The 25,197-nt window shown below is 40.3% G+C and overlaps 1 protein-coding gene across 6 annotated transcripts in view; it reads left to right on the top strand.

The window, feature by feature from the left end:
- LEF1 (lymphoid enhancer binding factor 1) overlaps positions 1-25,197 on the top strand; it is a 102,128-nt gene that overhangs the window by 66,048 nt on the left and 10,883 nt on the right. Inside the window, exons 6-13 of one of the 6 annotated variants that reach the window (XR_008933505.1) lie at positions 2,690-2,780; positions 7,039-7,122; positions 8,747-8,869; positions 10,740-10,902; positions 17,621-17,728; positions 18,723-18,761; positions 20,432-20,480; positions 21,510-21,550. Coding sequence is in view for 5 of the 6 variants with exons in the window: in XM_056855321.1 (XP_056711299.1) it covers positions 2,690-2,780; positions 7,039-7,122; positions 8,747-8,869; positions 10,740-10,902; positions 17,621-17,728; positions 20,432-20,480; positions 21,510-21,544 (653 nt within the window). In the remaining variant the exon portion in view is untranslated. Of the gene's footprint in view, positions 1-2,689; positions 2,781-7,038; positions 7,123-8,746; positions 8,870-10,739; positions 10,903-17,620; positions 17,729-18,722; positions 18,763-20,431; positions 20,481-21,509; positions 21,551-25,197 lie in introns of those variants that run through there. The other 5 variants (XM_056855321.1, XM_056855324.1, XM_056855320.1 and 2 more) reach the window with 5 other exon arrangements.

Raw genomic sequence — 25,197 nt, 5'->3', positions numbered from 1 at the left:
CCCCCCCCCCCCACAATCCACATGCATGATACAGTTCTTCACAGACCCAAAGGCTCTGAGTCAAGAAATACTTCCACTGTCATATTGGTGCTTCAGCAAGAGGCATTCCACATGGACATATGAACACATGAAGCTGCCTTATACTGAATCAGACCTTTGGTCCATCAAAATCAGTATGGTCTACTCAGACTGGCAGTGGCTGTCCAAGGTCTCAGGTAGAGGTCTTTCACATCACCTACTTGCCTAGTCCCTTTAACTGGAGACTAGTTAAAGGGGAATGCTGCAGTCATTGCGAACATCAGGTTACATGTGGGAAGCTGGGAGATCTGTCCAGCACCGTACAACATGACATTTAGACTCTCTCCTGAGGAATGCCCAAAGAAACTAAGCAACCTACTTGAACTTTTTAAAGAACTTCAGCAGCAGATCTATGCATATAGGCCAGGTTTGAATTCACGCTCTGACGTGGAAGCTCACTGAGTGACGTTGGGCCAATCACACTCGCTCAGCCTGAATGGAGGAGGGCGTAATGAAGTGAGCTGTTTTGGGTCCCTTTTTATTTTAACTTGCCTATTTTGAGTTATTTATACCTTACCACTTGTCTTTGGATACTGGAACTCCTGTTTTGATTTGTATCCCAGGAAAACCTGTCCAAGAAACCTTCATCATGGTTTTAGAGAGAAGGAAAGGTAGCCTGTCCAACAAGGATATTGTGAATGTACCCCCCAGTTCTTTCTTTAAAAAGGTTCCTCAGTCTTGGGAGGAATAAATGAGGTGGTGATGGTGTATTTTAATTAAAAGGTGACTGGGCAGGCCTGGACCTTGGCCAAGGTGATTCTGATCCATCACAGGTTTCTAACCTTTTCATCCTGCATAGTTTCCCTGATATAAATTATTTCCCCATTTCAGGATATTTGGCCTTTGGCGAGAGAAAGGACGTACACAAAACAGATCTTTCCTCGTTTGACCCTGATTATCTGCACAATTCTATTTATCATTCTTCCATTCTTTGAAGCTTCCACTGCAGCCCCTTACACTGGTGGAGAGACAAGCCTCACTTCAGTTTAAAATGTGCACTGAAAATCACCTTGTCTATTCACTACACAACAAAGACTTCTATGAAACCTCCAGGCTGCCTAAATGAGCATTAGGAATTACTCTGTAAGAAAAGTTCCTGGCACAGACATCACAGAGTTGTGTACACTTAGAATATATATGGGATAATCTGACCTCAAGATGTCCTGCAGTTAGGAGGATGAATTGGTTGTGTTTTGCATGCGTGTATTGACGTAGTTTGCTTAATTCAAACAAACTATCCCTCCTCCTCTCCCCAGCACTGAGTTGTAAACACCACTGTAACAGCATGTTTTGAATTGACTTCAAGTGTCTATAACTTGGAAGACGTGTGCCACCTAATTTCTCAAATAAAGCTTATTTCAGATATTGTTCTCAAAATGTTATTATAGAGAGCTTTCAAAAAGGTAAACAACTATGCCCAGGTTTTCATGATCCTAAGCAGGCATCCTACATTTAATCTTTTCTGAGCAATCGATCTGTCCCTTTCTTATGGTTTTTGTTAATAATCTCCCTAGCCTTCCAAAAACAATGAGAAGAGTGATGAATATAGGTGAAGAGTTATGCCTTGATCTCTGTAGAGTTGGCTCAAATATACTGTGAGACTTTGAGCTTTCTGTACTCCACTACCACGGCTGCTTACAGAAGTGGCTAAGGTACGGAATGGCCAGTTTTTAAATTGAACTGTATAGTGTATAAGACTGTGACACTGTTTATTGAATGAACTAGTAGATTGAAACCAGTCCTTATAAAACAAGTGACTTCAATAATTGGTACCCAGGATATTTATTTTCTTGAAGTTTCGGTACACCAGTTCCGACTTGTTTCCATGCAGAGAAAGTGTGGCACTTTGCACGGGCCCCATCCCAAGTTAAACTGTTGCTATAAAATAGGGGAGTAATTCAGCTAAGACTGCAACAAAGGATTTTGGTTTGTTTGTTCGCTTAGAACATTTCACTGCTTCTTTTCAACAAAATAACTCCAAAATAACTCAACAAAATAACAACAAAACAACGAGAAAAACACATAATTAAAACCACCAAATTAACAACAGAAATTAATAAAAAACAGCAGAATACAACAATTAAAAACAGAAATTAAAACAATCAAAGGGGTGAGGAGGAGAGAATTACTTTTTGCCCAGTGTCAGGGAGAATAACTTTCACTGAAGATATTCATAAGTAGCCCATTTGGAAATAGGAAGAAAGCCTTGTTCCAAACTATTTAGTACTTTAAAGGTAAGAAACAGTGTTTAGGAACAAACTGGAGACCAGTTTCTTTGAGAATTGGCGATGTGGATTTCCCATAATATGTTCCAGTCAACCTTGGTGCCATCATCTGGACCAGTTAATGTTTCTCAACAGTCTTTAAGGGCAACCTCGCATAGAGAGCATTACAGTAGTTTAAGGGTTAAAGACATGACTGCTTACAACCTGAATGGGATGAAATTATCTTGAACTTGCTATATTTAAAAGAAACAGTGAAAGCAGTTGAAATTCTAAAGATCAAGCTGCTTCTCCCTCCCCCCCCCCCCAATGTTCTTAATTTGTTGGATTGACTATGCACTCCTTTATAGCATTTGATATTTTGGTTTGTGTTCTCTACTTTTTAATAGGCATGTCCAGACATACTCCAGGTCCTGATATGCCCACCTTCTATCCTTTGTCTCCTGGTGGTGTTGGGCAGATAACGCCACCTCTTGGCTGGTAAGAGACTCTTGCTGCTTTTGAAATGTATGTGCATGCTTGCATGATGTGATTTTTGAATTTAAAAAATGTAGCCTTTTTCATCTCCAGAAATTGCTTTCCTGGTTTGTTTGTTTTTAAATAGACCTTTTCCAAAGGAATTTCAAAGTTTAAAAACACAAAGTAGCCATCAGTTGCAATGAGCTTTGAAGTTCAGATACCAGTGGCTTGACCGGGATAGGCAATAGGTGTTAAACTACGTCATTTGGCATTTTGATGAGTAATATACAATTAATGAACTGTATAGCGTGTATTAATTGATTCCTGGTGTGCACACACAAACATTTTTGTACCTTTTAAGATGCTTTAATGCCTCTAGAATGTTTTCAGAACCTCCTCTTAGTTGAGGGCTGGAACACAGAAAGAAAGGTAGAGCTCTGCTGAACATTTGTAAAGTGCTCTCTGACTTGATAATTGCAGTTGGCTCACTCACATCTTGATTTATGTCAGCGGCTTCTCATTTCAAAACTCAAACTCACCACTTGCAGTAAGCCCAAGACTGCAATGCCCATGGGACGGATGGGTAGTCATTCAATGTTTGCAAGAGTACAATTGTAATTTTCTCAGGCCACCAGTCAACCTGCACTATGACTAATTTGGGATTGCTTGCCAGACCTTCAGATAACCTATCTAACACATATATAGTGCAACTAGAACTTTTAAAAAATGCTGGCTGCTTGGAGAGTGACTGAGTTAATCTGACTTCAGTAAATCATTTCCCAGTCTTGTCCTCTATCAAACCCATCCCTAAGAAGAAATTACCCAGGGCAATGCAATATTCTTTTAGTGGATGAGTGTTACCAACCTCAAGGTGGAGCCTGCAGTTCTCAAGGAACTTCAACTGATCTTCAGTCTAGAGATCAGCTCCCCTGAAGGAAATGACAGCTTTGCAAGGAGGATTCTGTGGTGTCAAATGTCTGTTGAGCTCCTTTCCCTCTTCAAACTTCACCCCTGGTATGGTGCCCAAATCTCCAGGAATATCCCAAACTGATACTGGCAACCCTAGCAGGAGATCACAGCACATTTTTGTCATTCTGGGAGAGGGCACATTGTCATATCACCAACTGGCAGAACTGGAATAATGCATCAGAAATGAAAACTTCATATCTGTAGGGCTTCGGTGCTTGGTTGGAAAAGTCTTGAATTTTTTAAACGTTTACTATTTGTGCGTTTTAGAAAGTAATTGCCTACACAATATGTAAAGGAAAAAAATTGCAACTTTTTAAAATACCCTTAAGAAGTGACCTGTCACTGCCAGAAATTTTGTTACTCTTTAAGGTGCTACTGGACTTTTGCCCTTTTCAAAATACCTTTGTAATTGGAAATTAGAAAAGAGAAGAATGAGGTCTTTTTGATGCTACTTTTCAACAACTTGAAGGATTTTTGCTGTGTTTTATTCCAACTTTTAGAATTGGCTTTTCTCCCAAATGCGTTCCTAATGCTGAGATTTTTTGCAAGGAGTGAGAAAGGGGAGGGAGTTATGATAACACAGATGAAGAAATCTTAAATACATTGCTTTTGTGCTTACTCTAGCTAAAAATGCAATTCAGGTTTAATATTAAGGTTTCTCCTCCACCCCCCTGCTGCCTTGGAGCCCCTGGGCCCTCCCTACTCGGACATGCACAGAGCTTTATTTAAGTGTGGAGACTGTCATGGTGAGCATAATAAAGGGCCAGCAGCTCTGGAAATGCCAATTTCTTAAAACATTAAATCTGTCGATCAATAGCTCTGCTTGAATTGAATTGAGCGTAGTCTTTCAAGGACCGATCAATTATTCTCTCTGAAGTTTGTTACTTAAGTGTGTTAAATCCTGCTCAGAAGTTGCATCAATGCAAGCTGGAGGAAAAGACAATGTAAACTAAGCAGAAAAAGTTCAAAGTATTTTGAAGCAATCAATTTGTGCAACAGGCGTATGGCACTCTAAACAAGACAAACTTCAAACTAAAGGGTTTTTCCTCCTCATTTTTGCTTCTTTAGTATTGTGTCCAAGATATTTATATGCTACCTGTAAATAAAAATTAAATGGCCTTCCTAAACTGACAAGCAATATGCCCCTCTTTCCCCAAAAAAATAAACCATTTAACGAAGAGCTCTTTTCAGTAGGCTCTGGCAGAGTTATTCTGTCATTGATATGATGTTTGTACAGCAGCTGTAGTAAACCTAGGGTTTACAACCTCCAGGTAGTAGCTGGAGATCTCCTGCTATTACAACTGATCTCCAGCCGATAGAGATCAGTTGACCTCAAGAAAATGGCCTCTTTGGCAATTGGACTCTATGGCATTGAAGTCCCTTCCCTCCCCAAACTCTGCCCTCCTCAAGCTCCACCCCAAAAACCTCCCACCTGTTGCAAAGTGGGACCTGGCAACCCTAAGTAAACCCCAGTCATACGGGCTAAATAGTGAGATTCCAGGCCATTTTGCTCAGCTTGTAGGACTGGTTTGCTGCTAAGGGACCAAGGTCAGGCCCTGAAGTGCTGGCAGTGCCTCTAGGACGCAGCTTGCTCCCAGTGTGACTCCCTCTACCCCTTGGTTTTCTGCCATACCAGCATCTTCATAGGTAGTTGTTGCTGGGTTGGTATGTGGGGGATCATGGACTACAAAAGTTGCCTGCTCCAGTAGTAGAGAGAGAGAGAGAAGGCCAGTCAAAATAGCATCTGATGAGGCTTGTAAGAACACCTTAACTACCAGGGTGCATTCACATGACTGTTTTTAGGAAATCTGAATGCATGTGTTCCTTTGTCTGCCAGGTCAAATTGCTACTTCTCCTTTCTTGCTCCTTCAGTGCTAGCTTGGAAACCTTCCTCTCATCTCTGCTTAGTGAAAGAAATACAGGCAGGGGACTGGAAGAACAGTGATAGCGGTACAGATGTAGATTCTCCAGGTGTATCCTGATTAGAATTCATTTCATTCTGAAGTCCCACTGGTGCACACTTCTGTAACTCCAAAATTCATGGGTACTGGGGAAAGTGCACCCATGTTTTAAAACAGAAGGATAACAAAATACCCTTTCAAAACTAGTCCTTTGTGTGCTGCAAAGTGTGTGGGGGTGTATTTTGGCATGCAGGAGGGTAGTTTTGAAGGGTTTTCTAGTTTTTTCGCTATTTTACAATATACAAATGTGCTTTCCTGAGATCTCTGAATCTCATGGTTGCAGATGTGCACACGTGGACTTGATTTAAAACATATTTCCCCAGTGTTTGCAGTATGCGAGGTGATTGGAGGAAAACTGGGGATTTATTTGTTTATTTGCCATCAAGTCACGCAGCCAACTTAGGTCAACCCTGTAGGGTTTTCAAGGCAAGAGACATTCAGAGGTAGTTTGCCATTGCCTCTGTGTAGCAACCCTGATATTCCTTGGTGGTCTCCCATCTAAGTACTAACCAGGACCCACCCTGCTTAGCTTCTAAGATCTAATGAGATGTGGCCAGTCTGGGATGTCCATGTCAAAGGGGGGCATTTCAAACACTAAAAAACAAAAACTGCCTTGGACTGCTTGTCAGGTCTCACATAGGTTAGAAGAGCAATCTGATGGTACAGGACCAAGAGACAATTGCAAACTCCATTGATAGTGTTTTGCTTCCTTGACCTGTCCATCCCCATTATTACCTGAATCAGTGATAGTATATTTAGGTAAAGGCTTAAGGGAACATTTGTGTGTGTAGGGGAAGAAATGCTAGCTTTGTGATAAGGAAAAATAAGGTAAGGCAAAGGGTAATATTGTAGCCTATTTGATGCTGTGGGGGGAGACTGTGGGTCAACAGCAGAAGATAAGGCCGCTTTAAGGGTGTTCTGTCGTTGACCCAGAGCTTTCCCAAAGTATCACCTTCATAGGGTTCAAGTTTAGCAGGGGATGTTGATATCTCTCCATTAAAAAAGTGTCAGAGTCATTGTGAGATGCCACCCTGTTAGTATTTCAGTCATACTACTCTCTTAATGGGACAATTTAATCATAACTCAAAGGAAATTCCTATTGATTTGGATCCATTTCTTAGAGGACATAGGTAATTCAGTTCTGATAAATCTTCCAGAATTCTGTTATTAGCTTGTAATGAAGCTTTCAGAATTCTATGTGGTGATTTTTCTCCTAAAAACAGGTAGGGAATCTGCCAGGCACTAAATTAGAATGCAATGTTACTTTCATTAGTTCACTGGTGTTAGTAAAAGGCAGGTTCACTTCTATTACAGTATTATTGATGGGTTCCTTTCTTCTGTGACCTCAGGCAAGGTCAGCCTGTATATCCCATCTCAAGTGGATTCAGGCAGCCCTACCCATCCTCACTTTCAGTCGACACTTCCATGTCCAGGTAGGTGTAGGAGCTGAATGACTGACTGGTTGGGGAATAACCCCTGGAATTAGAGGGGCAGATTGCTCTTCTGCTTGCATCCTGGTGTATGCCTCTGCTTGCTTTTTTCAGCCAGCTAAAGTGCATTTATATATAATGTTGCTGTGCATCTACAGTTTGCCTTCATCTGTTTTCTGAAGCCAATAATTGACAAAACATCTTTTAAAAAGTCATTTGTATCACATCAATATAGTTTAAGCATAATTTTCCCCCTGTGGCTGTGACTTCAGTCATTTTTAGAATTTTTAAAAAACCCAGTATAATTGCAACAGCACAAGGGAATGTCAAAGTCCAAACCTGCTTTAAGATAAAGGCAAAAGCTGTGTGTGCATGGTTCTCTTTGTACTGGTGTGTGAATGGGATGTTATTGTTAGTACAAGCAAGCAGCACTAACTGGGACCTGCAAAGAAGACCATTTTGAGTTGGTCAATGTGGTGATTCTGCTCTATGGAAAGATGGGTTCTAGATCTTGTGCTTGCTGTATCCAGAGTCTGTATTGTGCCTCTGTGCATTAAACCATAAATATATGCATACACAATCAAAAGCTACACATTTATTGCCGAGGTATGGGTTCAATTTTGTTTACATGGACTTCTGTGACATAATCAGATTTTTAGTAGTTTTCTGTGCATACCCCCACACCCTCCCAATACAAGCCACCACTGAATCTAGTATGATGAGTTCTATGGCAGCCCCTATTCACTATGGTAAGAGTTTCTTAGTAGACTGTGCAGTTGGTTAAGTATCCCCATACTTCAAGCAGGCAAAGACAGTGGAAGGAAAATCGAAGAAGGCATAGAGTTGGCTATTCCCCTTCTATCAGTAACACTAACGTTGTTCAGTTTCATTATAAATACTTGATGCAAACTTAGGACAAAAACAAGACACATGGTGATCTTTTGATTTCTATGGCCCCCTAATAGATTGTCATATGGTCAAGTAATGCTGATAAAACATGGGCCATGTTGTGTAGCCTATGTACCCTGTTGTGAAGGTAGTGTTTTATGTCTTTGTGTAATGATTTACTACTTTTCTGGCTGATTTAGTTACAGGTTTTCTTTTGGATGTTGATTGTTGGCTTATTCTTCTTAATAAAATGGGCCAGGATTTGGAGCCTTATTCAGCTGAAAAGCAATAGACTCTTAAGTCAGTATAAGAATATGGAAACTGCTCTTCAGCTTTTAATTTTCTGCATGACGATTCCCTCTTTTTGGCTGGTGGTGGATACCTTTTTTATGCCTTCTGTACTTGTGTGGAAACGTATTTTGGTTAAGAGCTATTTGGCTTTTGAAATTAGCGATCCTATTAAATTCCTTTATGTCTCTTCCCGGAATTTTGACAAGGTTTTTAAAGATTCTAAAAAAACTAAGATTTTTTCACACAGATTATATATAATAAGAACCATACTTAATTAAAAGGTCTTAACCAAATCGTTTCACACTTTGGTATATCACAGTTATCACTCTCTCAAGAACCGTATGATTGAACTGCCTTCTAAGGGTATGCCTTAGTTTATGCAAGTTTTCTCTGCTGTGTCCAAGTTGCCATTATGAAGAAGGCTGCCTTATTCTATTTCTTTCTCTAGGTTTTCACATCATATGATTCCTGGACCCCCGGGACCTCACACAACTGGAATTCCTCATCCAGCTATTGTAACGCCTCATGTCAAACAAGAGCATCCGCACACAGACAGTGACTTAATGCACGTGTGAGTGAGTCTTCTCTGGGATAGTATTTAATCTGTGGTGCTTGAAGATTTGGGTAATCATGGCAAAATTTGTGTGACATGGGGTGCCATATTACTGTCAAATGTGGTATGACTGCACTGTTCACTAGTTCTAAAATGCTCAAATTTGAAAGGACATGGGTCGATTCCTAGTTTATGAAAACCTTTAGTGCCTGGCTGGAGTCCAGACTGAAAGGGGCCCTGCATATAAAATGAAATGATGTCTGCATCTCTCTACTAAGTAGTCTATGATAGCTCTTGAGGTTCAGTCCAGAGCAGGTAAGCAAACTGAGGTTGCATACAGGATGTACATAGAAATAGGAATGAATGTGGGATGTATTTACTACAGCTTTGCTTTCCCCACTCCATTTGTTCTCCTCCTGCTGCCCTCATACTCTAGGCAGGCTGATGCTTTGTGTCAAACATTATATTTTGTGTGTGTGTAATTTATTTCCTTATTAAAAAATGTTGATATCTGATTGGAAGAAGGCTTTCTGACTGACACAAGGCCAGCCAGCCAGGGGATGTGCACAGTCCTCATTTGAATGGGGCAGAGATTGCTTCATGATTGACATAAGCACAATCCAATCTATGCTCTACAAACCAGAGTCTACTCAAATTTAAAAAAATAAGGTTCCTTTCCTAAATCCAATCCACGTTTTATGTGTCTTGCAAATGCAACGAGTGATAGCAGGCTTACTGTTGGAATTATGTACAAACCTTTTAGGCCTCCTTTTCCCCCCTCATTTGAGCAGTATCCCCTTTCCAATGAGGTGATGGAATTTGGTTTGCTTCTAGGGAAAATGACTGCGATGGCTATTGCCCACAAAGATGTAAGGAACTGTGCTCCAAAATAACATAGGAAGCTGACAGCTGAAGCTTTTGCTGTCTTTACAATACAAGATGCTGCAACTCTTTCCCACCTTGGTAGTGTTCTCTGACTCTGATAGCATGCAGTAATTCTTGGAGACAGCAATATGCAATGTGCACAGTTCCTTACATGTGTGCTGCAAGACAGAGATGATGGTATATATCCCCTTTCTCCATTATTAAAAGTAACATTGGAAACAAACAAAAGCTGCCTTCAGTTATGAAATTCCTATGCCCTCTTTGGGCTTAGACCATCACACCTGCTTTAACACATATGAGAATGAAATGTTACAGTAAGGCATGTACCGGTTATAAGCATAAATATAATCTATGATATTGCTTGTTTCCATAGTAGATGAGTATATTACCCTTCCGACATGGTATTTGGCAACGTTCGTAAAAGAATGGGTGCACCTATTGGACTTGTGCCCATTATCTTGAGAGGTAGAGAAAATGATGTGGAAGGGAGATAATGCTCACCTATTTAAAAGAACTGAGTAGAAGCTTATTTACCCATCTCGTTAAGGGTGCTAGAACCTTATCAGGTTTTTACAAGTTCCGACATTAGGAAATTCTGTTCCTCTGCAACTTTGCCAAAGGCCATTTCTAGCATGGCTATTTATAGAACTGTGTCTAAGCCCCTTGCTCCTGTGATCAAAATAGTAGACTGGAGTTACTCTGTGTGTACACAGATCAGGCATGGGTATGCCAAGAATCCTGAAAATGGTTTGTGAGAGAAAATAGCTATGTCGGAAGTAGCCCTGAGGCTTATTGGCATAGTACGCAGAGGAGTGAGGCCATGCATGACATATGGTGTGCTTGCGATTTTCTCTCAAGACCAAACACTGCACTAGCCAATCAAGTATACTACTCGGAAACAGGAAAAACTGATCTTCTGAAGCAGATGTACCTCCTTGTACTTAAGCTGGTAATGGTAACAAGTGCTCTGTTTCTGTGTTTTCTTTCCTCCTGCTACCTTCAGGAAGCCTCAGCATGAACAGAGGAAAGAACAAGAGCCCAAAAGACCTCACATTAAGAAACCTCTGAATGCTTTCATGTTATACATGAAAGAGATGAGAGCGAACGTTGTAGCAGAGTGTACTCTGAAAGAAAGTGCAGCTATCAACCAGATTCTCGGCAGAAGGGTATGGCAGAGCAATGCATGTGTTTTGTGTGCGTGCGTGTACAATACTGAGCACATGTTATGTCCCCCCCCCCTTGCCTTCAAATGCAGCCAGGCAACCTATTTTTTCATGCATTGACTATTTTTTCATGCATTGACTATTAATTAGCCAGTAGAACTGATGTCTGATATGACAAAATAAAGTTGAGTAGCCACGGGCCTGCTGCCAAGTGATAGACCATATGCTCTGCATGTATCGGGTCCCAGGCTTTGTCCCCAGTAACTCCAGTTAAAGTGTCCTGGGTAAAAAGGCCTGGAAATACCTCTAACAGAGACCTTAAGGAACTACTGCCAATCAGAGGAGGTAGTCACAGGACTAGATAGACTGAAGTTATAAGGTCATTTCATACATTACTTAAAACATTTGTATGCTGCCTTCCCTACATAATAAGGGACCTCAAGGTAGCAAACAGTTGAAAACAAACGTTCAAACTCAATAAAAAGGTAAAGGTAGTCCCCTGTGCAAGCACTGGGTCATTACTGACCCATGGGGTTACATCACATTCCAAGGTTTACTAGGCAGACTATGTTTGTGGGGTGGTTTGCCATTGCCTTCCCCAGTCATCTACACTTTACCTCCAGCAAGCTGGGTACTCATTTTACTGACCTTCAAAAGATGGAAGGCTGAGTCAGCCTTGAGCGAGCTACCTGAAACTGGCTTCTGTCAGGATCGAACTCAGGTTGTGAGCAGAGCTTTTGACTACAGTACTGCAGTTTATCACTCCACGCCACGGGGCTCCTTTTCAAACACAATACATGTATATAAAATCCACAATTAAAGACAAACAGGAAGGAAGGTAAGTTAGCAAATGCCAGACAAAACAAAGAGGTCTCGACCTGCTGGCAAAAGACAGTAATCAAGGGGAACAGATGAACCTCTGTGGGGAGGGAATGCCATAATTTTGGTTCCATGTCCAAGAAGGCTTTTTCTCGGGTTGCCACCCATCTAACTGCAGATGATGGTGACACCTGAAGCAGGGCCTCTAAAGATGATGTAATTGTTGGGTAGGTTTGTATGGTAGTAGGTGGTCCTTAAGTTGTGCAGGTCCCAGGCCATATAGACCTTTAAAGATAAGTGCCAGCACCTTCATACAGATGTATTAGCCATGCTGTAAGATAAGCTTTGGCTTGAGGAGCCGCCCCCAAAATTTAGGAACCAGATTAATTTTTTAGCATTCAGGGTTTAATATTTTAATGATCACATCTTTCTCATTATTGCTACCACAAAGCCTGATCCTAGCACCTTCACAATTTCTTGTGACACAAGCATTGCTATAACCCTAAATAAATACAGGTGTAACACCGGTCGTCATCACTACAACAAAAAGCTTACCTCGTAACCCTAACCTACCCTCTCTCCTATTTCTTATAATTTCATGATTGCTTTCTAAAAGGTTCATTGGAGCTAGTGTAGAAAGCAGGTGGTGAAAATATGAATTCATCTACTACCATAGAAGGGTATAAAGTTAGCATGTAACAAAGCAACAACAAGAATTTCATGCACATGGTGTTTTTTGTCATACGACAAAACCTGTTCTGATATAAAATGGTAAATAATCTTTGTACTTTGTAAAAACTGAGTGTTGCCAAGAGATACAATGAAATCATTGCTGAAAATCGTAGGTGCCGAAATGAAATTCCTAGGATTTGTTGAGTCCTGTCATAAGACCACTTTCTTGTGTTCATACTTTGTGCAAAATATTTTTAGTCCAAATGGTTATGGTGATATGTGCAGCAATAATGTTAGAAGAAGAAAGAACAGATTCCACTTTCTAAGTGAATGCACATAATGAGTACATCCTTCACTTTCAGAGTAGAGTGTGAACTAATGAACCATTCTGGCATGCCTCTTGCAGCTAAGGTCAGGCTTATCTGAAATCTGAAGTAAAAATGGAGCTAGAAAAGAGGGCCAAACAAGCCATTCTCCAGCAAGTCAGGGGACTGTTTTCAACAGAGGTGACCAATCTGGGTCCATACTTGATCTGCTGCAGTATACCATATGACTGTAATCAGTCTACGATAGAATTGTCAGCTACTGGAAATTTTACACTGATATTCTGTTACCTCTTTATGTATGTATGTTCTTCATTGCAACATTTGAAAGCTTTTGAAGGTGGTAGATTTATATCATGTCTCATTTATGCTGAAGTTACTAATTACAGTAGATCCTTTTTATTCCTTCAGGATTTTCATAGCAGGATACTAGTCTCAAAATATTGTCAGTAAGTGTAATCTTCTTCTGTATTTACAAGTTGAAACCTTCTCTTTAAGGCTGGGTTTTCGTTCTCTTTAGCTTGAGCTGTGCTTGCCAGCTAGCTAAACCCTTAGCTTTTAAAATGGGGTTTGGCGTCAGAGTGATTATGGCTCTATTTGCAAGGAATACTATGAAGTTTATTGCTTGGCTCCATCAAAGCACCGTCTGTGTGTTTGATTATATTTCTGTCCAAATGTGCCATAGGAAAGAAAATTCCTACTTTGACTTTCACAAACATTGAATTAGCTTAAACGCTTGTCTATATTTTGACAGCTTTCTCCATTACTTAAAAGTTCAATTGCCTCTTGTCTGCCAAAGTAATTCCTGGGTCCTTCATTGAATAGTATATTAGTCTCATAATTTAATACTAGGATAGCACATAGGCCAGAATCTGGGTGGGACAGTTGTGGGATCAAGAGCATGACCGTGAACCAAATTACTGTGCACTCACCCATGTTTTTCTGAGTTTTTCTCTTTCTTGAAAGCTGCCACTGCAGAAAATCTATATATCTCTTTATATTGGAAAAACAGTTCGTGGATTTAACTTAAGAACTTTTCTGAGATTGCAATAGCATTCATTTATTGCTAATATTATTTTTGATAATGAGAGTTCAGAGGGTAGTTTGAGGATTCTGTTGGGGATAACGGTGAGAGGGAATCTCACACATGCCACATTCAGGCATAAGCACCTTTTTATGGGCCATGGTCCTCACAAGTAACATGGATCAAACACTTATTAGCTCCATTTGGATAAAGGCAGATGCAGTATTTATAGAGTAGTTTCTGTATAAATAAACTGTATAGTGATGGATCACTTGTATCGCTTTCTGAGTCCAGGGCTGCCACAGAAAAAAACTTTTGCCTCTTCAGCTCAAGGTTGGTTGGCTGCATGTATCTTCCAATGTCACAGGATTTGGCTGTTGGCATGCCACATCAAATACCACTTCTCTAGCATTTGCAATGGTCTGGTAAAAACCCAACCTTGAATATGGTGACAGATGGTACACAACTGGCTTGCCACGAGCTGAATGACAGGAACACAACTGAAATCCCGTGTGGCGGCAACTCATATCCATTCAGCTCTAAACTTGCCAAAGAAATTTATAAAAGCTCTTTTTGTGTAACGTCAATGAAGGCAACTTTAGCCATGCTGCACATTTTCAAAATCCTTGGGTTAGAATGGATGTTGCTCTGCTTAAAAAAAACACACACACACACTTTAAAACAACTAGCCTATTCTGTATAATAAATCCATACTTCAAATCTGTGCATATTTACAGTTCTGTATCCTCAACCAACAGTGAATAACTTTTTTAAAGCCCAGGAAGTGCCAAAAATGGGAGATAGCAACCCTATGTTAAACAATCATGACAAATTATTCAGAATCATACAACTCAAAAGTGCTTAAATGTAGAAGAGATCATCTAACTTTTGGAAAGAGATTCCCCTGAAAGGCAAACTTCCTAATATCATTGCAAAAACCAGGAACCCGTTAGAAAAGCAACATGCCTTCTGTGCTTCATCCATCCCCTATTGCTCCCCCTCCCCTGCTGTCTGGCTCTTAGAAGCAAGCTTCTCTCCTGGCTTCCTGCTGTGAAACAGCTGAGAGGCAGCTGTAGGGGATGGCGCTAGAATGATCTGCTGCTTGGGAGCAGACAGAAGTTTCTGTGGTTCAGAGAAGGATGTGTGTGTGGGTGGGGGGAGAGAGAGAGAGAGAGAGAGAGAAGCACAGTTCACTTGTTCTAAAAATGTCTTATGTTGGAGTGAAATACTGGTAACCATCAGCTCTTAGCACATATAGGAATGGCTGGAAGTATAGGGAAAGTTCTCATTCCTAACGGAGAGGGATAGTTAAAGAGGGTAGCCATGTAAGTTGCATCAGAATTTAAGGTACCACAAAACTCCTGTTTAAAACCAATGAATTTATTCTAGACTACAAACTTGTCCTCTTCTGTCAGTCTGTTCAGTTTGTATCAACTCCATAATCCCCCAAAGTCAGTGACAGAGCCAAGTTTTTCAAAGTACTGACCAATGGGTTGGATCCAACTCTTCTGCAAAAAAGAGAGCTCATGGCATAGATCTTTGAGCCTTATTAATAAGCCTTCACACTGATAATTTCAGGCTGCTTTAGAAGAGGAAGTCTTTAGTAGGAATCCAGGCCCTTGGCTTCATCCTGAAAGGAACAAAGCTAGAGGAGAAGTGAAGAACTGTAAAGTATTAATCTGGTCACTGTCGGGGGGAAATCGCTTACCTTTGGATACCCAACCTGGAGGAATTTCGAAATTTTTTACTGGAGAGTTGTGTTTACCACATTCTAAACATAAGTGAAGAAAATAATTTTAGATGCATACAAATTGCTTCTCAGAAGCTGAGAAGGGTCAGCCCTGGTTAGTACTGGGACATGAGACCACCAAAGAAGTCTAGGGTTCCTGCGCAGAGTCCGGCAATGGTAAACCACCTTTGTTCATCTCTTGCCTTGAAACCCCTATGGGGTTGCCATAAGTTGGCTGAGACTTGACAGCACTTCTCATCACCACCACAGATCGCATCTTTGGTCTTGTTGTTGTCCTCATCTACTAGCCTGTAGTGTCGTGGAAACCACAAGGTGGTTCAGCCACAAGGAGCTGAACCTACTTGCCACACTTTTAGTAACTAGCTGAGTGCTCATGTAGCTTCCATTTATGGAGATGTTAACAGAAGCTGTGCAAGTAGAATGAAAGCTCATGCAAGAATGTGGGAACAGTGTGGAAGGAGTCTGCTAATTGCCATTGTTACAGCGCGCCCACCCAACCTGAGCCACATTCAGTGATCCCAAGTGTCCCCCCATCTCACAATTGTGGACTTGTGGAAGGATTTGGGGGTTGGGGGCTTCATTGGGAAGGAGAAGATGGCTTGAAAGCCAGTTGGAAGCTGCTGTTAGAGCAAAGGCATTGGTTTGGAGCCATTCCTTCCATGTGTGGTTCAAGATTTTGGAAGAGGTCATGGCCACTTTCCGTGACCTCTTCCAAAATCTTGATCCATATATGGGAGAAACAGATCCAAAACATTGCCTGTGCTCTAACAGCAGCTTCAACCTGGCTTTCAAATCTTTTCCTTCACACTTTATAGTTTTGTTTTTTCATTTTGTTTTTGTAGTGTATGTTTATCGTCCCTTAACCTCTTATTGTTTGTGTGAGATAGAATAAATAGTTACATCAAGATGAATTTATGGCTTGAGTACAAAAGAAAAGCACAACTTTAAAAGTCTACTCAGTTTATTTTACACTATGGTCAATTGCATCTAGAAAGTAAACTCACAAGCAAAATGAAGTGGTCCGTTTAAGCAACAAACACACAGATATTTGCAGGTTAATTGCTGCCTATGATAAACTACTGGTACTAACTAGTCATAAGTAACACCCAGTCCTGGTACTGCAGAGCTATTGTCCTGTACATGTCTTTAGTTTTTGTTTTATGTGTTTCTCATGAAACTAGTCCCTATTCCTGTTTATATGTGAATAGAGCATACATTTAGGGATTTTTCATAGGAGACTTCACTAATTCTAAAATGGAAATTTACATGAACTAAACAGTACTGGCATGAAAAAACACAACTTACTTCAGGTAATATTCAGTTCTTGAGTGTTAAGTGTTGCAGCTACAAACTTGCAGACTCTGTCTTTTTGGAATCTTACTCTGTGATTTCAGGCTTCCCTCAGCCCTAGGCTGTCTGGGGCAGCCTAGATTTGTAGGTGCAAGAAGGTCCTGTAATATTTTGACTTTTTAAAAGCTTGTAACCTGGTTTTAATTGGAATGCATTTGATGGTGCTGTCATTCTGAGCGAATGTGGTTGACCTTCCTCTCATGTCATATGGAAAACCTCACCTTGTTCAAAGACCTTGCCTGGAGTCCAAGAGCAAATCTTGCAGCATTATATAAAATCCAGATTTTTTTTGGTAGAAGAGTTTAAAGGTTTGAACTCTGCAGAGTTAATAAAACTTTCACTGTGGTATATCCACTTCTGTTACTGCTCAGAACAGAACTGCCAGGGTGAAGAGGCAATTGGATGCCATCTTGGGGGTCTAGAGCACACACATACACATGTAGGTCGTGATGTTATAGCAATGAATACCACTGAAAAAGAACCAGCAGTGTCTGTGTGAATGAGACTGAGATTCTTCTTTGATCATAAACTTGCTGAATAGAGAGCTCTGAACACAGTAATGAGACAATCATCACCAGCAAAGATGATGAGAGGCATGAGTCCCTTTACTTACTTCCGCAGTGATTCTATGAGTGGTCCTGTTTCCTTAGTGCAGGTGATATGTTGAACTCCTGGAATCGTTGGATTGGCTTTCCACTCACCAGTTAGACCTTTATTGCCCATCATGTTGCCTTATGTGTACCCCAGTACAACGCTGACTCTTTCTCTCCCTTTTATTTGCAGTGGCATGCACTGTCTCGCGAAGAACAAGCTAAATATTATGAACTAGCTCGGAAAGAAAGGCAACTACACATGCAGCTTTACCCAGGCTGGTCTGCAAGGGACAATTACGTAAGCACCTCACTTACACTTTATTCAGCTCACAGTTGCTGCAGTTAATAAAGGAAGGGAGGGAGGAAACGGGTACCATGCGAGATCCAGTCGTTATCCTTGTGTCTGCTTTGAGGAATTCTGTCTTACATTCTCAACTCTTCAAATAACATTTACGTATCTCAAACATTAGCCCGAACTGGCTCTGGATATATTTCTGATCCAGCTTTGTGCCATGCTGTAAATACATCAAAATGGCACTTCAGTGTTGGATGATTTGCCAACATCTGGAGCCCTGGCCTCACATCTGTCCTCCATCTGATCACTCTTTTGACATGTGTCTATCACATGGTTAATAAACGTACATGACAACATCCTTTCTACTAGAAGCCCTGTTGGGTTACCTTAAATTGATATGGCTTCTGTCTGAATCTATTACAGGTAGAATGGGGTGGGGGGTGAATCTTTGTGTGAAGACCCATTTTGAAGAAAGTGTTGAAAGGTTTAATTTGAAAGCGTTTAAGAGCTGGTTATGTATTCAAATTGTTAAAGGTTGTGAGTAGCCAAGTAGTCCGTCAAAGTAAATAACCCCCCCCCCCAAAAAAAACCAGCAGCAGTGTAATACCCTTTCCCCTGGAACCAACCAAATTGTTATGGAATAATGAACAAGCTTTCAGGTGCCAAGAACACTTCATGAGACTAGATGTTCAATACAAAAAGAAAGAAAATAGGGAGGGGACAGAACTATTCCAGGTCATTATGGAAAAGTCCAAAGTTTGCAGTGTGTAGCCTTTTAAACTGAGACTGGCCACTTTCCTTTCTGTATCCCATAGGCCTCCAGCGTCGTTGAAAATCTGTTTTTGCACCCAGTGCTATCTAATTTAAATCTGCAATACCTCCTGCCCTTCATTTCAAAAGGCTACAAGCTGCAGACCGTGGGCATTTTCCATCATGTACTGAAAGTGTTCTTTCTCTTTCTCTTTCTCCCCCCCCCCTCCTTTCTCACTTTTTATAGTGAACATCCAGCCTGAAGAAGATTTGTGGGAACTTCGAAGTATGTAACAGTTGTCCCAATAAATAGCTTTTGTTTTAAATTGTAAGTCTTAAAGCAGAGTTCTTAATAGAAAAATCTAATTGTAATTCAGCTACAGTGAAACTACTCAGTTGCCAAAACACTGGGAAAGTGTTCTAAAAAAAATTAATAAACTCCATACCCATGACTGCTGAAGAACTATTTGCCTGGGAGTTAGGTAAAGTTGTATCATGATTACCCCTAAATAAAGAATTCAAAGAGAAGCCTAATCCCAGTTCCAATTCTTTGCTTTGAAAATCTAAAGTGTTTCGCACACTCATGACAGTTTCATTCAGTAGTTGTCTATATCCATAATCCAATTTGCCTAGATAATGCCAGGTAAATACACGTACCCCTAAAACAAACTTCAAGAAAAGTCTCGTTTGCATAAGCCCACAATCATTTAACAAACCCTCCTTTTGAGTAGCCTTAATTTCAGTCCCTTTTGAAAATACTGTTCCACCTTGATGAATTATTCTTACATTGAAGGAAAGGTGGTAGCAGCCCATCCATTCATTTTTTGTTTAGGACATGTTTTCAGTTGGCTAAATGAACTCTGAGAAGTTGTGCTCAAAACACCTGGGTTTCTTAGGGAATTTCCATACAAAACCCTTTGGTAGTTATCAGTATGGAAACTTCGTAATAAGAGGGAATTTAAATAAAGGTAAATAGCATCTGTTAATTTTAGGCAAATTTTGTCCATTGGCTATTTAGTGGCTGAGTTTTTTTCTCCACCCCAAAGTCGGGCCTTGTAGCAATCCTTCAGTAAATCCTACACAAGTGGGCTTTTCAGTTGATATGAACATTATGAGTTATTTCTTGCAACTTCTCAGATCACTGTTGTCTGGCCTAGTCTACATGTACAGTAGAATGAGGTAGAATTTGGAGGTTGCAAAATGAGCGGTACTAGTTCAGAATGCAGGTGAGTGGAGAATCATATTTGTTTAAAATACCCCTTAATGTAAAAAATCCTTATGAATATATATAAAAAATAGCCCATTGGTGAGAGAATTTCTAGCATAGCCTTTCACATGGTATGATAGTTTCCTACATAACAAAGAATCATTAATGTGGGGAAACTTTGAAAAATGTGATCCTTCACCTGCAATTTGAAATGGTACAATCCATTCTACCGCCTCAGCACTCTACCACCTAATTACAACTTCATCTGTTGCATGTCTAGACCTCGTCATAGTTGCAGTGAACAGGATTCACAAATACATGTCCAGAAGTTAAACATGGCTTCAAATATTACTATTGTTTGGCTAATAATCAATATACTTAGGACTTGTTACACTTTTCTGACATATGTTCTTCAAAGGTTCTGATTCTGAGGTGACGGGTCCTCTGAAACATTTTTAATTCTTTGAAATACTGGAATCTCTTCCAAAAGCAAGCTTCAGTTTCATCCCCTGCTCTTCAGTTTCATTCAGGATTCAGCCTCATAAAGGATCTTCTACACTGCAAGGATTATTGGAATGCCCAAATGTACAAAGATCTGGAGGATCATAAAATATGTCCAAAGATCTGGAGGAAATGTCCAAAGATCTGGAAGATCATAAAATGTCAAAAATAGCTTTTGGTTTGTTGTCAACCATCCACAAAGGTGATGACAGGGCTTTTAATGGCCTTTTATGTCTTTCTCACTGTAGGGAAAGAAAAAGAAAAGGAAGAGAGAGAAGCTACAAGAGTCAACATCAGGTATGTTTCATAACTGGATTAGATACTGTTTGTGTGTGTGTGTGTGTGTGTGTGTTAAAAACTCATCACCTTGTATCAGTACTTAATTCTGATGTTACATATAAGATCCGTCATAGGAACAGCTTCGTAATGGAGATACAGAGTCCTGTGTTAATTCCATTATTGCTTGTCTTTGTTGCCTTTCCTCCCAACACCCAGCAGAGTGTCAAATTATGAGTCTCATTCTCATGGTGAGGGAGTGCGTGGAATCAAGCTCCATGCCACCTGTTTTCAGAAGGGAGCGGACTCCATTCCTTTGGAGGTCACAATGACTGGAGACTGCTTGGTAGTACCTGCGAGTGTAGGAGTAACTCCCAGCTGCTCTTTGGCAAAGCAATGCCAAGCTATAGCACAGAGTGGGGAGGGGGTGGGGCAGCCTTTGCACACAGGCACAGTAGTGGTCCTGGCAACTTAAGATGGTTTCAAGCAGCTGCTGAATCACCACCTCCTTGACTACGCATATGGGCAGTACCAATAAGAACAAAAGACATCTCTTCTGCTTGTCCCACTGACTCTGCTGACCCTGGCCTAAGCTTCAGCAGGGGCAGCTGGGAGTCTTTCTCCTTACACTTGTAAGTGCTTTGAGTGAGTCTCTGCCCCATTGACCTATGGAATAAGGGAGAACGTTTGCTTCTGGCCACTGAAATAGGTGGTGGAAAGAATCCGTACATTTTCCCTCACAGTGACGGTAGTGGATGGAACTGTGTATGGGTTTGTTGGGGATATTTCATCGGCATTACTATAAACCAGTGTGTCAACTCTTCAAAAAAAAAAAGTGGTACACTCAAACAGCTGCCTAGTAGGTCGGCTCAAAGCATCAGTGAGGTCTTTTAAACTTTCATTATTATTATTAAACACAAAATGGCTGGTATAAGAACCATGAAAGGCAGAGGAAATGAAATAAGCTATTCTAGCATAAGGCCTTTTTTTATTTGGAGTGTGGAAAAATTCTTCAGTGGAAATTTGTTAAAGAACAACAATCTCCTACAGGTGCAGCCCCCAGAATGACAGCTGCCTACATCTGAAGCATGGTAAGAATATTTCTAAAAGCCTTCCTGCTAAATTTGTCAAATAAGATATTTGTAGGTCTCTCTTGCTTCAACTCTTGAACAAAATATGACTACAGCACACATTTTTTTTGAAGTGCTTTCTCCTCAAATGAATGCTCTTGTGATCGATGGTTTTTATACCGGCTGTGTTTTTAGCCTCTTAACTTTTTTCCCTTTAATTTACACCATCCAATCTGACCATACCTCACTGAGTAGCTGTAAGTCTACCTGTGATGCACTGGAATGATTTCACTAAGCAGTCAAACCATTCTGGCCAGCAGCGTGACACAAAAATTATCATTAAAAGGAAGCTGGAATTGTTTCTCAGCACCCGAGTTAATTTGCACTAATTACTACTTGGATAGTGCTCTCTGGGCGAGGGGAGGATTATTTCGATTCTCATGTGTGTTTTTCCATTTGAATTTCATATTCATGGAAGTGGGTCTTTATTTCAACTCAAGACTTTGTTTCTCTTGTCACTGTGCTAAGTGTTGGTTGTGTAGATCTTGCTATAAAGCTAAGACAAATATCAGAATAATAATCTAAATGTCTGCTAGAAACCAATGGAAGGTAGAGAGAATTCGTTGGATTTTACCCATTCTAACCAAAAATGATCTTCCCTTAGAATCTTGGATTACACCATTCCTCTTATCTGATCTCGATGCTGATACCTAGAAAATTTATCAGGTTGTGAAATATCTAATGCATGTTTTGGCTGTAAAATTATCACGACAAAATGGTTCTATTCTGTGCTAAGCTGGAATGGGATTAGGCTGTTTTTGTAAAACTGTTTCCCTTGTACAGTGTAAATGCTTAAGACTGTCAATGAGCAATAAAGGTTGATGATGACATAGGCTAGAAACCAGAATTGTTAGATTTCATACCACCATTTGAAGTGTAATGGTAGACTTTTTAACTGCTATGTTTGTAAATTCTCGTCTTCTGTCTAGTTTATTAGCAACAGACCAAAGCTATTGCAGGCTGTTCTTCTGGGGTCTGTCTTAGATACAAACTTCTAACATTGTTCTAACATTGTGCTCACATTGAATATGTTGAAGTTGGGGATTAGTGCAAGTTGCTCAGCTTTCGGCCTGACCCCATAAATTCTCTGCTGGCTGGCTTGAATAGCATGGCTTGACATCTGTGTTCCATCTAATCAAACTTCATATTTTAAAAAAGCAAATAGAAACATCGCTAGAGAGGCTGCTTACTAAATCCCAGAAACATTCTGTTCCCACTAGGCAGCCATTACCTCAATTCCTAGTGCTTACTATGGAAAACCTGCACAGTTTCAGTTTCCATGAAAATACTCTGGGAGAGACTAGAACTAGGAAAAGTGCTATACATAACTTAAGGTGGCAGCTTTTCTTCAAACAGAAACGTCATGTGTCTCTTTCAAGAAAAATGCATGTTGTATTCATTGCATGTGGCTTCAGATAGCAGAGCACCTGGGGCGGGGGGTCATGTGTTTTTCTGGCTACAACTTATTGCTATTTGAGTTCTGGGAAAATGCACCATCCTGTAGGAAAAGCTGTTCTCCGAAGATCCCAATAACAGATGAGCAACAACTGTAAGGGTTTTTGTGCATGTGTGCCACATTGATAATCTAAAGAGCCCTCTAAATTTAGAAACCAGATGAGGTCCATGCAAGTATGTCAAGTTGCCAGGGAGGAAAGCGTTTCGCTTCCTGGATAGCTCCCTAATACTCTGCTATTGCTTGTCTTCCTGACCTTGCTGGGAAACTAACATCAACCTCAATTCCCTTGCCTTTCCTCCATTTCCAGTGCTATCTATCTCCTTGCCAAACAAACAAACAAACAACCCCCCCATGCTCTGAAATCCCTCAGAATCTTGGAAATAGGATAAATTATGCAGAAAAGGGAGATACATGAAAATTGGCTTGATTTTCATAATCCTGTTCAGAGTTCAGGGTTTTTTTTGGCACTGGGTACACACAGCTGTTATAGCTGGCTGCAAGCAGAGAACTGGACTATGAAAGGGGGCTCTAGGACAAGTTTAGCAGTGTAAGCGCAGATGGAAGAGGTCTACTAGATGCAGTGTGTGTGTGAGGGGGGAATCTCTTCCTGATTCCCTTCTATTGCTATTACTTGGGTTACTAACATTCTAAACCTTTGAAACCTAGATCTACTGATACAGCTCATGACACTGTACAACCATAGTATAATCTTATTTGTAAAGTGCCTAATGCAGGCCTCTGCAGAGGCAGCATATTTTTTAAAAAAAATCAAAACAGCTAGGTAGAGGGAAAAATATGGGACTATGGTTAAACAGCTTTTAGATCATACAGATGCGAGACAGTAGCCCAAGTCTTTGGATTCCTTCTTTCCTGCTAAGAATAGCTTTTCTGAAATCCAGTGGGGTAGCTCTGTATGCTCCTTTGTTTCTGCTGCTATAGAAGAGCCCTCTCTAAAGAGAGAAAATATATGGAAATTTTGAATCCATCAGGTAATGGGGAGAGGAGTGGAAACTTTGGAAAACAATTAAATATATGTGATCCTTCCTTTGTTTATCAAACCGAAATTTATTTTACCGCTGTAACAGTGTAATATACATAATGGCATACAAAATTGTACTCTTGGGCATACTTACAGGATTTAGAAGTATAAATGCCTTCATATACTAAAGTAAAACGGTGAATATACTTGACACTTAAGAAGAAGAAGAAGATCCGGTTTTTAAATGCTGACTTTCTCTACCTTTTTTAAAGGAGAATCAAACCGGTTTACAATTTTCTTTCCTTCCTCTATCCCCAACAGACACCTTGTGAGGTAGGTGGGGCTGAGAGAGCTCAGAGGTCACTCAGCTGGCTTCATGTGTAGGATTGGGGAAACCAACCCGATTCACCAGATTAGAGTCTGCCACTCTTAACCACTACATCACACTGAAAGAAAGCTACAAGCTCCTGTGCTCTATGTTACCTTAACACATGTATTCTAGCGTTTGCCATCTGAAAGGGTAGGGAATAATAAAAATTGAAATAGAACACTTTTGTAATAAACAAGAGAGCATGTATTATTTGGACAAACTGTCTCATTAGACTAGCAGTATATTTGGGCATCAAGTTAAAGTTCATAACACTGAAAACACTGAGCTCATCGGTAGCTTATCATTATAGCAACTGTGGACCAAATTATAAGGAACATATCTTTGAAAATATCTGTATATGTCTGCAGGATACTTAGGAATTATCATTAGCTAGTGCTATAGAGAATAGTACATAAAAATTGTACACCACCTTGTCTTAAAAAGCATTTCACTCAGTCCAGAAGGGGAAAATTTTTTAAAAAAAATCCAAAGGAAAAATGGGAAATTTTGGGGAGCTCTTAAAAAAAGTCATCAGAGTAAAAAGAAAAAAGAAGCAACCTTCTCCCCCTAGCCCTTCATACTTCTAGTCTTGTGAAAATTTTAGACCAATAAAAAATTATTGTAGCAGGAACTTTTGTATGCTTGCTATGATAGATTGTGTTATGGTAAATGTGGTATTGAGGATGTATGATGTAGAACCAAGTAACTCCACACTGTCATACTGAACTTTAGGAATATGGATTCAATAACCACAGCCCATCAAACCACCTCTGTTAGTCTCTTGCCTTGAAAACCCCATAATG

This window comes from Euleptes europaea, chromosome 9, assembly GCF_029931775.1.
Source record: "Euleptes europaea isolate rEulEur1 chromosome 9, rEulEur1.hap1, whole genome shotgun sequence".
Lineage (NCBI taxonomy): Eukaryota > Metazoa > Chordata > Lepidosauria > Squamata > Sphaerodactylidae > Euleptes > Euleptes europaea.
This window is presented reverse-complemented; position numbering and strand designations above follow the sequence as displayed.